The sequence below is a fragment of the Diabrotica undecimpunctata genome, chromosome 6 (genome assembly GCF_040954645.1).
Source record: "Diabrotica undecimpunctata isolate CICGRU chromosome 6, icDiaUnde3, whole genome shotgun sequence".
Classification (NCBI taxonomy): domain Eukaryota; kingdom Metazoa; phylum Arthropoda; class Insecta; order Coleoptera; family Chrysomelidae; genus Diabrotica; species Diabrotica undecimpunctata.
This window is the reverse complement of record NC_092808.1, coordinates 124,279,163-124,293,757: the sequence shown is the minus strand read 5'-3', so window position 1 is coordinate 124,293,757 and position 14,595 is coordinate 124,279,163. Positions and strand designations below refer to the sequence as shown.

General features: G+C 32.8%; 1 protein-coding gene across 2 annotated transcripts in view; it reads left to right on the top strand.

The window, feature by feature from the left end:
* Positions 1-14,595, top strand: part of LOC140443820 (major facilitator superfamily domain-containing protein 12-like) — a 46,847-nt gene that overhangs the window by 14,766 nt on the left and 17,486 nt on the right. The window contains exons 1-3 of one of the 2 annotated variants that reach the window (XM_072535286.1): positions 6,372-6,441; positions 6,558-6,756; positions 8,902-9,013. In XM_072535286.1, the coding sequence (XP_072391387.1) occupies positions 6,426-6,441; positions 6,558-6,756; positions 8,902-9,013 (327 nt within the window). In that variant the 5' untranslated portion in view covers positions 6,372-6,425. Of the gene's footprint in view, positions 1-6,371; positions 6,442-6,557; positions 6,757-8,901; positions 9,014-14,595 lie in introns of those variants that run through there. The other variant, XM_072535285.1, reaches the window with a different exon arrangement.

The following is a 14,595-nucleotide window of genomic DNA, read 5'->3' as shown; positions in this document are numbered from 1 at the left end:
AACTACAAATCCGTCAATTGCTGGCTGTACAATAAATATAAATTCCCAACAAGCTCAAATTCTATTCATCACACGCGATTGCTGAATCACACAATCTTACAAGATCTACGAATATGGGTCCATCAGTTGTTGGACGAACCAAAATTGATCTATGTCCTGTGTGCGGCAAACCATATCGTGAAGAACGGATGGTAGAATGTACAGAATGTAAAAAATGGTGCTGTTTTGAATGCGTAATTGTACAGGATGATTCCGAAGTAATTGGTGATGACAGCTGGAAGTGCCCTCTTTGTATAGACGCAGCCACTAAGAAGTCTCACCCACAAGGTTCCAAAATCAAGAAATCTTGTTCTGCAACCTCCTTAAAAAGCTCCTCATCAACAAGCAGCAAAACAAAAATGAAGCTTCAACTTCTGCAGGAAGAACGAGATCTATTACGTCAAGAACGAGAGTTAACCAAGGAGTCTAGGAGAATTATAGAAGAAGATGAGTGCTCGAATGCTAGTCAAGACATCGATGAAGAAGAAATAATTGAAACTAACCCTTTGGTCAATAAATTCCTTTCTCTAAATATAGATAAGCCCGTTATCGACAATATTGCCCCTTTAACACCAACACTTGGTAAGCCTCTGCCAACTTATAACGATAAAAGTTCAGGTATATTATATAAAAGAAGGGATCCTGGAGATCTCCCTATTTTTAATGGTAATCCATATGACTGGCCCGTTTTTATTAGTAGTTTTGAAAGATCTACTGAGCTATGTCAAGTAGATAATCATGAGAATATATTAAGATTACAAAAATGTTTAAAAGGTCCAGCAAGAGTCAGTGTTTCAAGTTTTTTAATATTACCTCAATGTGTGCCCCAAATTATAGCTACATTAAAAATTCTTTTTGGAAGGCCAGAGCAAATTATTGAAGCTCATATAAATTCTATTCGTAGATTACCACCTCATAAACCGGAAAAACTTGAAACTCTGGTAGAATTTGCTTTAGCAGTTAAAAATTTATGTGTTTTATTGGAAGCATCTAATTTAAAAGACTATCTTAATAACCCTACCCTTATGCATGAACTATTAGAGAAACTACCTTCACAAATTAAAGTTAATTGGGCGATATATCGCAATGCTTTTCAAAATTTTCAGGGATTAAGGGAACTTGCTGATTGGTTGTATAATCTGGCAACAAATGTTTGTTCTGCTCTACCTACACTAGCCCTTAATGACCAAAGTAATAAAAAAAGGCAATTTAATAATAATGTGCATGCTAATATACATGAACCAAATGCCTCCAGTGAAACACATAATTGTAAACTGTGTAATCAGAGAGATTGTAAAAAGATTGCAGGTTGTTCAAAATTTCAGAGATATTCATTATCTCAAAGATGGGAGGCTGTTAAAGCCTTAAATTTATGTAGGCTTTGCTTAAAGACACACAGATTTCCCTGTAAGTATCCTGTAAAATGCAACAAAGAAGAATGCCAAAAGAAGCATCATCCTCTTCTTCATGAATTTTCAGAACAAGTATCCAATAAAAGTACAAAGCTTATCAAAAAGGAAAGCGGTATGCAAACAGTAGAATCACACCTCTTATCTGCAGATGAAGAAAGTAATGCACATCAAGGAACACGCTTTCGAATACTTCCCGTTGTTTTAAGAAATGGAAGTAGGGAGGTCACTACATTTTTTGCCTTTCTAGATGAAGGGTCTTCCGTTACTTTGTTAGAAGAAAGTATTGCTAAAAAGCTAAATATAATGGGAAACCCAGAACAACTTTGCTTAAAATGGACAGGAAATCAACAACGCTTAGAAGATGCGTCAGAAAAAGTATTTTTTTCTATTGCTGGTGATTATAATGGGGCCAAAGAATTTGACCACCGACCAGCCAGAACGGTAAGAAAATTAGGCCTTCCAAAACAAACTCTCGATGCAAAGGCAATTAAAGAAAGCTTTCCCTATCTAAAAAACTTGCCTTTCAAATCATATAAGAACGCTGTTCCTCAGATCTTGATAGGCTTAGATAACTGGGACTTGGCGTTACCACTTCGAGTGAAGGAAGGTCTAGAACTTCAACCGATAGCTGCAAAGTCCAGGTTAGGTTGGACCATTTTTGCAATGTTTTCAAATAACGATGTGGAATTAAACTACTCATACCACATTTGCAAATGTAGTTCTGAAAGCATTACTAACCAAGAACTCTTCAATACTGTAAAAGATTTCTTTTCAGTTGAAAGCCTTGGAGTTCAAAATATTAAACCGTCTGTTTCCAAAGAATTAGATAGGGCTATTCGTATACAAGAAAGTACCCTAGTTCAAATTGGTAACCAATATAAAATTGGATTACTCTGGAAATACGACAACTTGAAACTCCCTAATAGTAAACCTATGGCTATTCAAAGACTGGAGTGTATAGAGAGAAAAATTAAGAAAAATCCAGAACTAGGTACCAAAATTAATCAACAAATTCAAGATTTTCTAGAAAAGAAATATATTAGAAAACTGTCAGAACAAGAACTCTTAGAGCATCAAGAAAAAACATGGTATCTTCCCATATTTCCGGCCTTTAATCCTAATAAACCTGACAAATTCAGATTAGTGTGGGATGCAGCAGCAACCGTACAGGGAATATCCTTAAATTCTATGTTATTAAAAGGAGATGACCAACTTGCTTCTTTATTAGGCGTCCTCCTACGATTTCGTGAAAGAAAGATTGGCTTTTCTGGAGACATCAAGGAAATGTTTCTTCGTGTAGGTATAATAGAAGAAGATCAACATGCACAACGATTCTTGTGGCGCAATGGTAGCTCTGATAATCCTTTGGAAGTTTATGTCATGACTGTGATGACCTTTGGGGCTACCTGCTCACCCAGTTGTGCACAGTTTGTTAAAAACACTAATGCGAAGAAATTTAGCGTAGAATATCCTAGCGCTGTTGATTCCATAGTAAAGAATCATTATGTCGATGATCTCTTAGAATCAACAGACACTGAGGATGAAGCCATCCAATTAGCAAAAGAAATTGCCTTAATTCACGCCAGCGGAAATTTTGAAATAAGAAACTGGAGATCAAACTCTGAAAAATTAATAAAAATCATGAACACCACCCACGGAAATAACGAGGAAGTCAACCTAGATATAGGAAACAATAAGAGCATGGAAAAGGTTCTAGGAATGTGGTGGGATTTAAAGGGAGATAATTTTATTTTCAATTTAAAATGTAATAAAGGAAACAAAGATGTTTTAAGTAGATTAAGAAAGCCAACAAAGCGAGAAATTTTACAAATCTTAATGTCTGTATATGACCCTTTAGGTTTGTTAGCAAACTTTTTGATTTATGTGAAGATTCTTTTACAGGAAATATGGAGGAGTAACATTTCTTGGGATCAACCAATAACCAATGAACAGTTTCAAAAATGGCTTGTTTGGTTAAAACAGCTTCCAGAAATAGAGAAAGTTTCAATTCCAAGATATTTTCTTAATAAACTCGAAAACTGGAAGGATACCAATTCGCAAATGCACATTTTTGTAGATGCCAGCGAACACGCAAGTGCTTGTGTGGCATATCTAAGAATAATGAAAAAAGATGTCATAGAGTGTACTTTGATTGGAGCGAAAACACATGTAGCACCATTAAAACCACAAACTATTCCTCGATTGGAACTTAATGGTGCGGTAATGGGTTCAAGGTTTGCTAAAAGCCTTTGTCAACATCTTTCCATAACTGTGCACAACATTGTTTATTGGACAGATTCTTCAACAGTTTTAAGCTGGTTAAGAAATGAAGACCCAAGAAAATTACCAAAGTATGTTGCTTACAGAGTGGCCGAAATTCAACAAAACTCAATGATATCACATTGGAGATATGTACCTACTAAGAATAACATAGCCGACGAAGCTACTAAATGGACGAAACGTCCCAATTTGAAAAACACCAGGTGTTGGTTTAAAGGTCCTGATTTTCTGTATCAATTAGAAAACAGTTGGCCTCCAGACACCACCCTTAAAAAGGAAAAAGCTGATGAAATTTTAACCACTCATGAAGTAAAATTTAATAGTCCACGTTTAATAGATTTTGAAAGATTCAGTCAATTTAATAGAATTTTAAGAGCAACTGCATATATGTTTCGATTTTTAAGAATTGTTTATGCAAAATTGATGAAATCTGAAGAGTCTAAAGGAATATTAACTTCGGAAGAACTTTTAGGTGCTAGAAATATTTTAATAAAGCAAACTCAATGTGAATATTTCAAAAATGAAATAAAACAATTAAAAACTAATAATTCTGGTAGCTTACAGAAAACAGTTAATAAATCAAACAGTTTATATAAATTATCGCCATATCTGGATGAAGATGGTTTACTTCGTATAAGAGGAAGATTAGATGAAGCTAGAGATGTTATTTCAGAAACAAAAAGGCCAATAATTTTACCAAGAGGAAGTCGTTTAACTTTACTAATTATTGAAGACTATCACAAAAGATATCACCATAGAAATCATGAAATTGTAGTAAATGAGATAAGACAAAAATTTTATATACCAAAACTCAGACAACTAGTTAAAAAGATTAGGACGAATTGTCAAAATTGCAAGGTCAAATTTGCTAACCCAAAACCACCAGAAATGTCACCTCTACCGCCATGTAGACTTGCAACATTTACTGCTCCGTTTACACATACTGGCATGGATTATTTTGGTCCAATAAATGTAACTGTTGGAAGACGGACGGAGAAAAGATGGGGAGCTTTATTTACGTGTCTCACGACTAGAGCAGTCCATCTCGAAGTAGCTTACAAACTAGATGTGGACAGTTTTATACTATGTTTGACAAATTTTATTAACAGAAGAGGACGACCAAGGCATATATATTGTGATCGAGGTACGAATTTCATTGCAGCTGAACGAGTATTGAGAGAAGAACTGCAAAAGGTTGACAGTAAATTAATAGCCAATTCACTGATTAGCCCAGAGCTAAAATTTCACTTCAACGCACCCCTTTCCCCACATATGGGTGGGGCCTGGGAGCGCCTAGTGAAAGCGGTTAAAATTTCGTTATATGATTCTTTACCAAGCAGGAACCCTACTGACCAATTACTTTATAGTTGTCTCATAGCTGCAGAAAACATAGTAAACTCAAGACCACTTACTTATCTTCCAATAGAATCTGAAGAATCTGAATCTCTAACCCCAAATCATTTTCTAATTGGATCTTCAAACGGAGATAAACCAATTGCATTTTTAAACGAAGATGTTAAAGTATTTAAATTTAATTATTTGTACAGAGAGCAATTTGCAAATAAATGTTGGCGACGCTTTATTTCTGAATACATACCTGAACTACTACTTCGGCAAAATGGCATAAACAAGTTGTACCAATTAAACAGGGCGATATTGTAATTATATGTGATAAAGATTTACCAAGATGCAATTGGCCAAAGGGTAAGGTAATTGAAGTTAAAAAATCATCTGATGGGCAAGTGCGACGAGCAATAGTTCAAACAAAAAATGGAATATATGAACGTCCTGTTATAAAATTAGCAGTAATACCAATAAATGGAGACTAAAAAGATGATGAAAAATGAGTGGTACAGTTTCTCTTTTGCATAGAACTGTACCGGGTGGGAGTGTTACGAATATTTGTTATTTTTATACAATGTATTTAGTTAATTTTAAGTTCTATCATGTTACCCAAAATTTCCTGTTGCTAACTGTTCTATAGACTATGTCAAATAGAAAAAAAACGTCAGAAAATAAACTGTCACCGATTAGGGAAAAATTTAAATAAATTTAGCAGACAGCAAGAGAACAGTAAGTAATGGGAATTAATTAATTTTTTATATTGTTAATTTTATATATTGTAGGAATTTAAGTTTGGTTTTTCGCAAATAAAAACAGTAAACTACAAATCCGTCAATTGCTGGCTGTACAATAAATATAAATTCCCAACAACAATTAAATGCAGAAGTAAGCAAAGTCGGAGAAGAATTTTAAAATAGATTATACTATTCTATGAAACTGATTGGCAATCATTTTAAACAATTATTGTAAACATTTTTGTAGTAAAATGTTCATTCTAAATGTTTGTAATAAAATTGTAAAAAAAATCATTTTTTTTCAGTCGAGTTTTCTTGATTTTGTATTTATTTTTCTCATAAACTAATTACTGTAAGCATCATTTGTTATCCATTTTTGAAATCAGTACAAAGAGGAGAATCCAAATATCAAATAAAAAAAGGTGGAAGTAACTTAAAAAAAATTAAGGGATGATACTAGAGGTGAGAGGGTGCCTTTCCCAACAAGCTTAAATATGACATAATGTCTCCACCTTCAAATAATAATTGACGTGTTTTTGCGCTTTTCCTAAAAATTAGAAGTTTAAAAGGTATTTAAGGTGTATAGTTTTCTCTGAAAAGCACTGTATTAGTAGAAATGGTATTATTATTAGGTGACTTTAATAATTTGGAAAATATATCTAGAGATATATTATTTAGTTTAAAAATTACAAAATATTCAAATTAACGTAATTTTTTAGGCAGCACTTTATTAAATATCTCATTTTAGGAACTGGTGCAGTAGCTTTGGGGTTTGCTCTAATATTTTCCATAAAACCAGCTACATTTTCAACTGCTATAATTGTCTATTATATAATCAGTATAAGTTTGTTTCAAATTGGATGGGCAACTGTTCAAATATCACATTTATCTATCATACCAGAAATCTCAAGAAGCAACAGACATAGCTCCGACTTAACGGCAATAAGGTAAATTGACATTTTTTGGTTTTTATGAAACAAATTCAAATTAGTTTTAAAAAATGTACATTATAGTTGTATTGAGATATAACTAACTTAAAACTATTGTTTGTATGTAAAGTTTGTATGTTGTTATCAGGATTTATATGCTTTGTTCCGGAATTGTTAATATTATTAAAAGAACATTAAGTTTTTTTTCTAAGGATAATTTCTGATAACATGAAATCTACTTAGAACAATTCTTTACAACTTGTGTGTAAAATGTTACTAGCTATTAGTAGTTAGTAGTATGGTGGAGATATTTAGATGATGTGTTCTCCATTTGGCCTTACGAACCACAAGCATTGAATAAATTTCTGATGGATATCAACAATAAAAAACAATCAATCAAATTCAACATGGAAAAAGAAAACAATTCACTTCCTTTTCTGGATGTGCTAATCACAAAAGAAGACACAGGATATGCAACCAAAGTTTACAGTAAACCAACCTACACCAACAAATATCTCAATTACCACTTCAACAACGTAAAAATTAAAAAAGGAAATATCAAATCATAATACGAACCCGAATCAACTGCTCTAATGAAAATACATTTCAGGAAGAAAAAACCTGCTTACGAAGGTTTTTACAAAAAATAACTACCCATTGTCATTTATAAACAAGTAATTCCACAAGATTGAAGAAAGGAAACAACAAAACACCACAAGTAATCCAGAAACACTTACAAGATGGGATTCAAAGATGACAGCAATATCATATGTAAAGGGCTTATCAGAAATATTAAAAAAGCTAGGAAACAAATACAACATTCAAAATAACCAGCACATTGAGATCTACAATATCCAAACTCAAACCCAACAACACAAGAAAGATAAAAACATCTTATCTATAAAATACCATCTGAATGCAACAATTGCTACGTGGGAAAAACTGCAAGACCACTAAGTGTCAGGATAAAGGAGAATGAAGCATACATCAATAACAAAGTCTTTGACAAATCCCAGAAATGCAAACATGCCTGGGACAACAAGCACGGAGTACAATAAATAGATGCATCAATAATTATGAAAGAAACATAAAAAGTCATTGAAGCAGCTCTCATCTTACTTAATGAAAAATATATAGCAAACCACTCAGCAGAATGCAGCAGGCTTTGGTTGCCAATACTAAGAAGAAGTACAAGAATACACCAATATTAACGGAATTATAGGAAGTTGGGGACATATCACCTATAATTATACACAGTAGGTATGCAACACACAAAGAGTGTCAATACATATCAAAAGGGATTGTAACAGCAAAGATAAGAATGAAGAAGGAAGACCTGAACATCATCGAAGTAAATGGTCCAAAAAATAACAAACCTCAAACAACAAGGGAAACGTTTTATGACCAATTACAAAAAGTAGTAGATCAAGTCAGAGGAAAGATGATAATATTGGAGGATTTTAATACCCGGAATCAAGTAATACCCGGAATTAAGCAAAAACATAACGAGAATGTTAAAAACGAAAATGGAGAACTGATGATTTACTTCTGCACCAATAACGAACTTAAAATAAACAACACATTCTTTGACCACAAAGACCAACACAAATATACATTTAAAACACTCGTGGAGAAAGATCTATGATACATTATGTTAAAATAATTGACGTAAGACGCCTCAACTCAGCAGATGTAGGTAGCGACCATAGCCTAGTATTATGTAAAATAAGAATAATCCTGAAATACTTCACACCCAAGAGAGCAGCGCCAACACAAACAAAAATCAAAGTAGAAGGACTAAATACGGAATCCACGGAATACTTGTACAGAAAAAGAATATCAGAGAAGATCGCTGGGAATAAAATATTAGAAAACGATAACATCGAGGAAAGCTGGGAAAAACTCAAAAATAACATAATTAACGCAGCAACAGAATCATATGGAGAGATGAAAGTAACGAACACTAACATATCAAAAAATAAAACCCCATAGTTTAGAGAGGAAATGAAGACAAAAGGTGAAGAAAAGAAGAAAGCCTTTTTACAATACCGAACACAACAAACACAACAGACATATAATCACTATAAATGAATCAGAAATGAAACGAATACTTGTAGAATATGATTTATTCTGTATAAGTATTTTAATCATCTTTAATTTTAGGTACATCGCTTCTGTTTGTTGTAATATATGTGTATATATAATAACACTTATTGTACTTAAAAGTGACGGAGTTGCAGATAATATAGGACCTAATGACTTTTACAAATTTAAGGTAAGTATTTGAGTGCAAATTAAGTATCCCTAAAGCCTTTATCGATTATGGTAATTCGCGGAAACGTTTAAAAAATAATAAAGTGTTTTATTAATCCAATAACTAAAATTAAAGAAATTAAAACAAAAACAATTTCTTCCATTCACGAAGACCACAGTAAGATCTTTCCGGAATAATATTTATTCAAGAAAACTCATTGTGCAGTTTTAATACCGAATTGTCACTATTAAAGAGGACTGAGAAAATGTGTCTCAACATAAAAAAGTGGTACAGTAGGCGGTACTGTAGATAAACGCGAAGCTTCATACTACTGGTACCTATACATATTTTCTGTATTTTTCAATTTTAAATAATATTTTTAAAATTGAATAAAGTAATTTTATTATTTGCTTATTACTTTAATTACACGTGTAATTTTAATAAACACGTGAATGTATAGATTATTCAAATAAACAGATGATTGAAATAAACAAAAAAAAGTAATATTTAAGAATTACATAAAACAGCTGTTAGTTAATGTCCTTGTTATAGATTTAAATAAAATCAAAAAAGTTGAAATATTGTATAAAGGACTCTCCTCGTCGAATAATTGGACTCTTCTAGCTGTTTGCAGCGCTTTAGCAAGGCTATTTCGTGACGCCATCTCGTGGCGCTATTTTACTATAAAGAAAAAGTATATAAGCTTTATACGCCAGTATATAAGCTTCACTTTAATAATTGGCATTCTCATTCGTTTTATGCCAAGACACAGTATATTGCTTAAAAAGAATCAGTAGGTTCACTCTGCCGCCAGTCCTTTGTTCTTCATGTTCCATTTTTTTCACGCGCATTACTTCCACGCGTAGATAAATTCCAGTTTTTTATACACTGCTCAATATAATTTTTAATACACTGCTCGAAAATTAATAGGAAAAAAGTGACTTGTGGCGACCTAAAATTTAATTAGATTTTCGGAATAATGAATACTTTGATAAATTTAGCGTTTTCGACAATTATCAATAGTTTCCCAAAATAATTATTACTGTTTGTCCTTCAAAATGTATTATGTTGAATCCATTAGTTTTGATTAATCGAATATTAAATTTTTTGTATTCATTAGAAAATCACACTGTATTCACTGTTACTGGTGAGAAATCTCATAAAACGAAGAGCTAATGAGGAAACTAATTTCTATAGATCAAAAAATAATAATAAATTCGAATTATAAATTATATTTCGAGGATTTGAATTTTACAATACCAGTTATAATAAAAATAGGATTATAAAAACACAAGTAGCGAACTATGAATACGAGTTAGAATAGAATATATATTTTCACAATCACAACTTATTAGTAACAAAATAATGAAATGAAAAAAGTCATATAGCCTAAAGATCCCACTGTAGGAACACTACGTTCATAACGTTGTTAGTCAAACTTATATTTTTACGTACATTTAAAATTGGGAGAATCTATCTATATAAAAGACTAGGATGACAAGTCACACTGTTTATTCAGTAAGGTAACTACGCCACCTAGGAAAGAAATCTGAACTACCAACATCTATCAAAATTAAATGTAATTAAGTAAAAGCTGTAAAAACGCTGTTGAGACAGAAAAAATACACATTTCGGCATTGGAGCGTGTGATACGTTAACTGAAAGGGCACTACACAGTATCTTCAATATTAATGAACGTATCGCGACATACGAGATATGATAGGGTACTATGACTAAAAATAGATTTACCATAAGACAAATTTTGATTTTTTGACTTAAAGAAGGCCTCAGGTTCAGTACAAAATAAACAACTGATTGAATCTTAACATGCAATATGGCAAATGAAAAGGGAGGATATAGCGAATATATTCAGATAGAAAAAATAAACAAGGCGACTACTAAAAGGGCACTACGCAGTATCTTCAATATTAATAAACGTATAACAACATAAGAGATATGATAGGGTACTATGAATAAAAATAGATTTACCATAAGACTAATTTTGATTTTTTGACTTAAAGAAGGCCTCGGGTTCAGTACAAAATAAAAAACTGATTAAATCCTAACATGCGACATGGCAAATATAAGGGGAGGATATAACGAATATATTCAGATAGAAAAAATTAACAAGGCGACGACTAAAAGGGCACTACGCAGTATCTTCAATATTAATGAACGTATAGCGACATACAAGATATGATAGGGCACTATGATATATAAAAATAGATTTTCTTTAAGACAAATTTTGCTTTATTGACGAAGAAGAAGGCCTCAGGCTGAGTACAAAATTAATTGATCGAATGCTAACATGCAATATAAATCTTCTCAGCTATTTAATATTCTGTTTTAAAAGGTTCAAGAAAATTATGTTTTTTACATAGCTTAAGTTTTTAAAGTTTAAAATTTAATTTTTGTTTTTAAGAATAAAGCATGAAGAATAAAACCAAAGCTGGATTTTACAAGGCCTGTTATATAGTTTCTGCAAATAAAGTAATACTCAAATTCTTGCAGAAAATAAAATAGTAGAACATATGTTACACCCAGCTAAGATACCTACTCACAGACAGGAACAGTAACAGTCGAATCTTAATTTTGAAAGACAAAATCAGATTCCACTTTCAGACAACGATGAGGTCAATTATATTAAATAGAGAATTTAGTTCTTACCGATTTTCATCCTTGGGAAACCTGAAGAAACTCAAGTTTAAGTTGTTATGGTCCCTGGAGTTTTTTCTACATACACAGCAATAATAAACTCTTGCTTTGGCTGAATTCATCATAATCCGTCGTTTAAAATAATAAAACCACTTAGAAAACTGGAGAAATATCACATTAATATGTATTAAAAACGAAATAAACTTATAGAACCAACTATATACCAACAAATAAATAAAATTTATATATAACTTACTGAAATAACTGTAGTTTCAATCAATGGATAGATACTTATGATTAATTATTTGAGAATAGATTAAGTCAATCAGGCAATATGATTTTTAAAACTTTAGAAGTGTGTATAGTGGTTATGTGAAGAATTTTACCATTTATGAAATTTATTTTCCTCTTTTTGAAGAACTTCTATAATAATTATTTTATTATAAATTTGGAATATTCTATGAAACTGATGGAATATTTTAAATCTTGCAACAGCGGCATTTTTCGCCAAATCTATTGCGCAATCAGCCAGGAGTGGATTCAAAATTGGAACCGTGAAAATGCGAGAGTGAACCTACTGATTCTTTTTAAGCAATATACTGTGGCCAAGACGAGTTTTAAATGTTTTCACGAGGATTGACGATTACACAGTACGTAAAATGTGGCAGGACACAGACGTTCAATCTTCACGACAGACTTTTTTGGAAGGATAGTAGGGCCAACGTGATGCCCGCGATGATATGTTTTGCGGCCGGCGGATGGATATTCTACGTTTAGGAAATATGAACGCATGAATCCGAAATATATGTAAATTTCTATGTTATAAAAAAAAATAAACACAGTAGGCAGAAAAATATCACTAGTTAGAGAATTTTTACTTTAACTGGCAACGCTCTATGTAAACCGTCCCTCCCCTTTTACGGATCGCTTGCCCATCGTAACAAACTTGTCAGTATCATCATCAATGCGAATGGTATTGGAGTGGTCAGACACTTGATATCTACTGATATTAAATTTGTAGATGTGATTAGTTTTTATGAGAGGTAAGTGACCAGTAATAAGGCCAAACTGCTAATTGTAATTAATTTAGTTTGAAATAAATAGTTGCATGGAACCAACTATGTCTTCTCAAACAAGAAGAATAGCGAGCGTATCATGACCGATGGGAAACAGACTATTTGATCACAAACAATAATAATAAACTACAGTGCCTTGTGACTATGCAAATTATATCAGTTTCCAAAGAATATAATATAAAACGTCATTCTTCTTATGAAGTAGCGATGGAAATTTTCAAAGCAAAAAAAACCATTTAGTGATGAACTCCTTATAAAGAATTGTGCAATCAAAATGGCAGAACAATTTAATAAACCAAAAATCGCCTAGAAGTTCAAAACAGTTGCAGTATCTCATCAAACAATTGCAAGACGTGTACAACATATTGATGAATACGTTTCTGAAAAGTTGTATGACATACCTGTATGACATACCAAAAAATGCAGGTTTTTTCTTTGTGTCTGGACGAAAGTACTGACCAATCCGATATTAGTCAACTTTTTCTTTGAACTATTCACGACGACTTCACTGTAGCAGAGGAGATAATATCAACTGTCCTCTTATACACTGCATTGTTCATCAAGAGGCCTTATGTGGAAAATCCTTACATCAAACAGATGCCATGAAAGTTACCGTTAAAATAACAAATATTATCAGAGGCGGCAATCGAGCACTCACTCATAGGAAGTTTCGTGATTTTTTGGCTGAAGTGGATGCTGCATATGGAGACTTATTATTACACACAGAGATTCTTTGGTTAAGCGCAGGAAACTGTTTGCAACGTTTCTTTGCACTACGTAAGGAAATTGTCCTTTTCCTAAAAAATGTCCAACATTACGGAATTCGAAAATCAAATGGAAGAAGCAAACTTCTTGTCAGACCTTGGCACTTCTAACCGACATGGCCTCTCATCTGAATGAATTAAACTTGAAGCTTCAAGGAAAACAGCAGAATATTGCCAACTTGTGTAGCCATATACAAGGATTTAAAAATAAAATAAAACTCTTTAAGTCGACTATTTAGAAGCAAGATTCCTATTAGAGAAGCAAGATTCCACATTCTTCCCAAACTGTAAAGAGTATTTTGAAGAAATTTCATTTTCAACCCATTTGGAATGGATTGAAACATTGATAGAAGAATTTGACAATCCATTTGGTGACTTAAGAAAAATTGAAGAAGACATTTCACTGTTTAGTCAGCCGTTCACTATCTGTGTTAAAAATGTAAGACCTGACCATCAAGTGGAAGTATGTGATTTGCAGTTAGATCCTTTTTACCAGGGAAGACCTGAAAGAGGATTGGACTTTTTCAAATTACTACCGGAGGAACATTATTTCAATTTAAGAAAATTTGGTCTTATAATGGATTCCATCTCCTGGCTCAACAATCTGAGAAAGTGGTATAATCGCAGTTCCGTCGACTTGTTCAAAGCGGCAATCTCAAACGTGAAAATAGCTGTGATGATTACCAACCTCCTTAGAGGAGACGGTACCTAAAGAAGAAGAAGAATGGATTCCATGCTTGGAAGCACGTACCTTTGTGAAAGCAGCTTTCCAAACATGAAATTTATAAAATCCAAATACAGATTTCTCAGTTGCTTTGTTTGCCAACAACGAATATTGAAATTAATATTGATACTCTTATTAGTTTTGGGGAATCTGACGTTGTAAAATGTATTAAATTAGCACGCCTTCGATGGATAGGACATGTAATTAGGCGCGATGAAGATGTAACGATCAGAAAAATTTTCGACCGAAGAGGACCAGTGGGAAGACGAGCCAGGGGAAGACCAAAACTTAGGTATCAAGATAACATAGGGGATGATCTAAAATTCATCGGAGTTAAAGCATGGAGAAGAGTTGCCAGAGACAGGGGCGAATGGAAGATTGTTC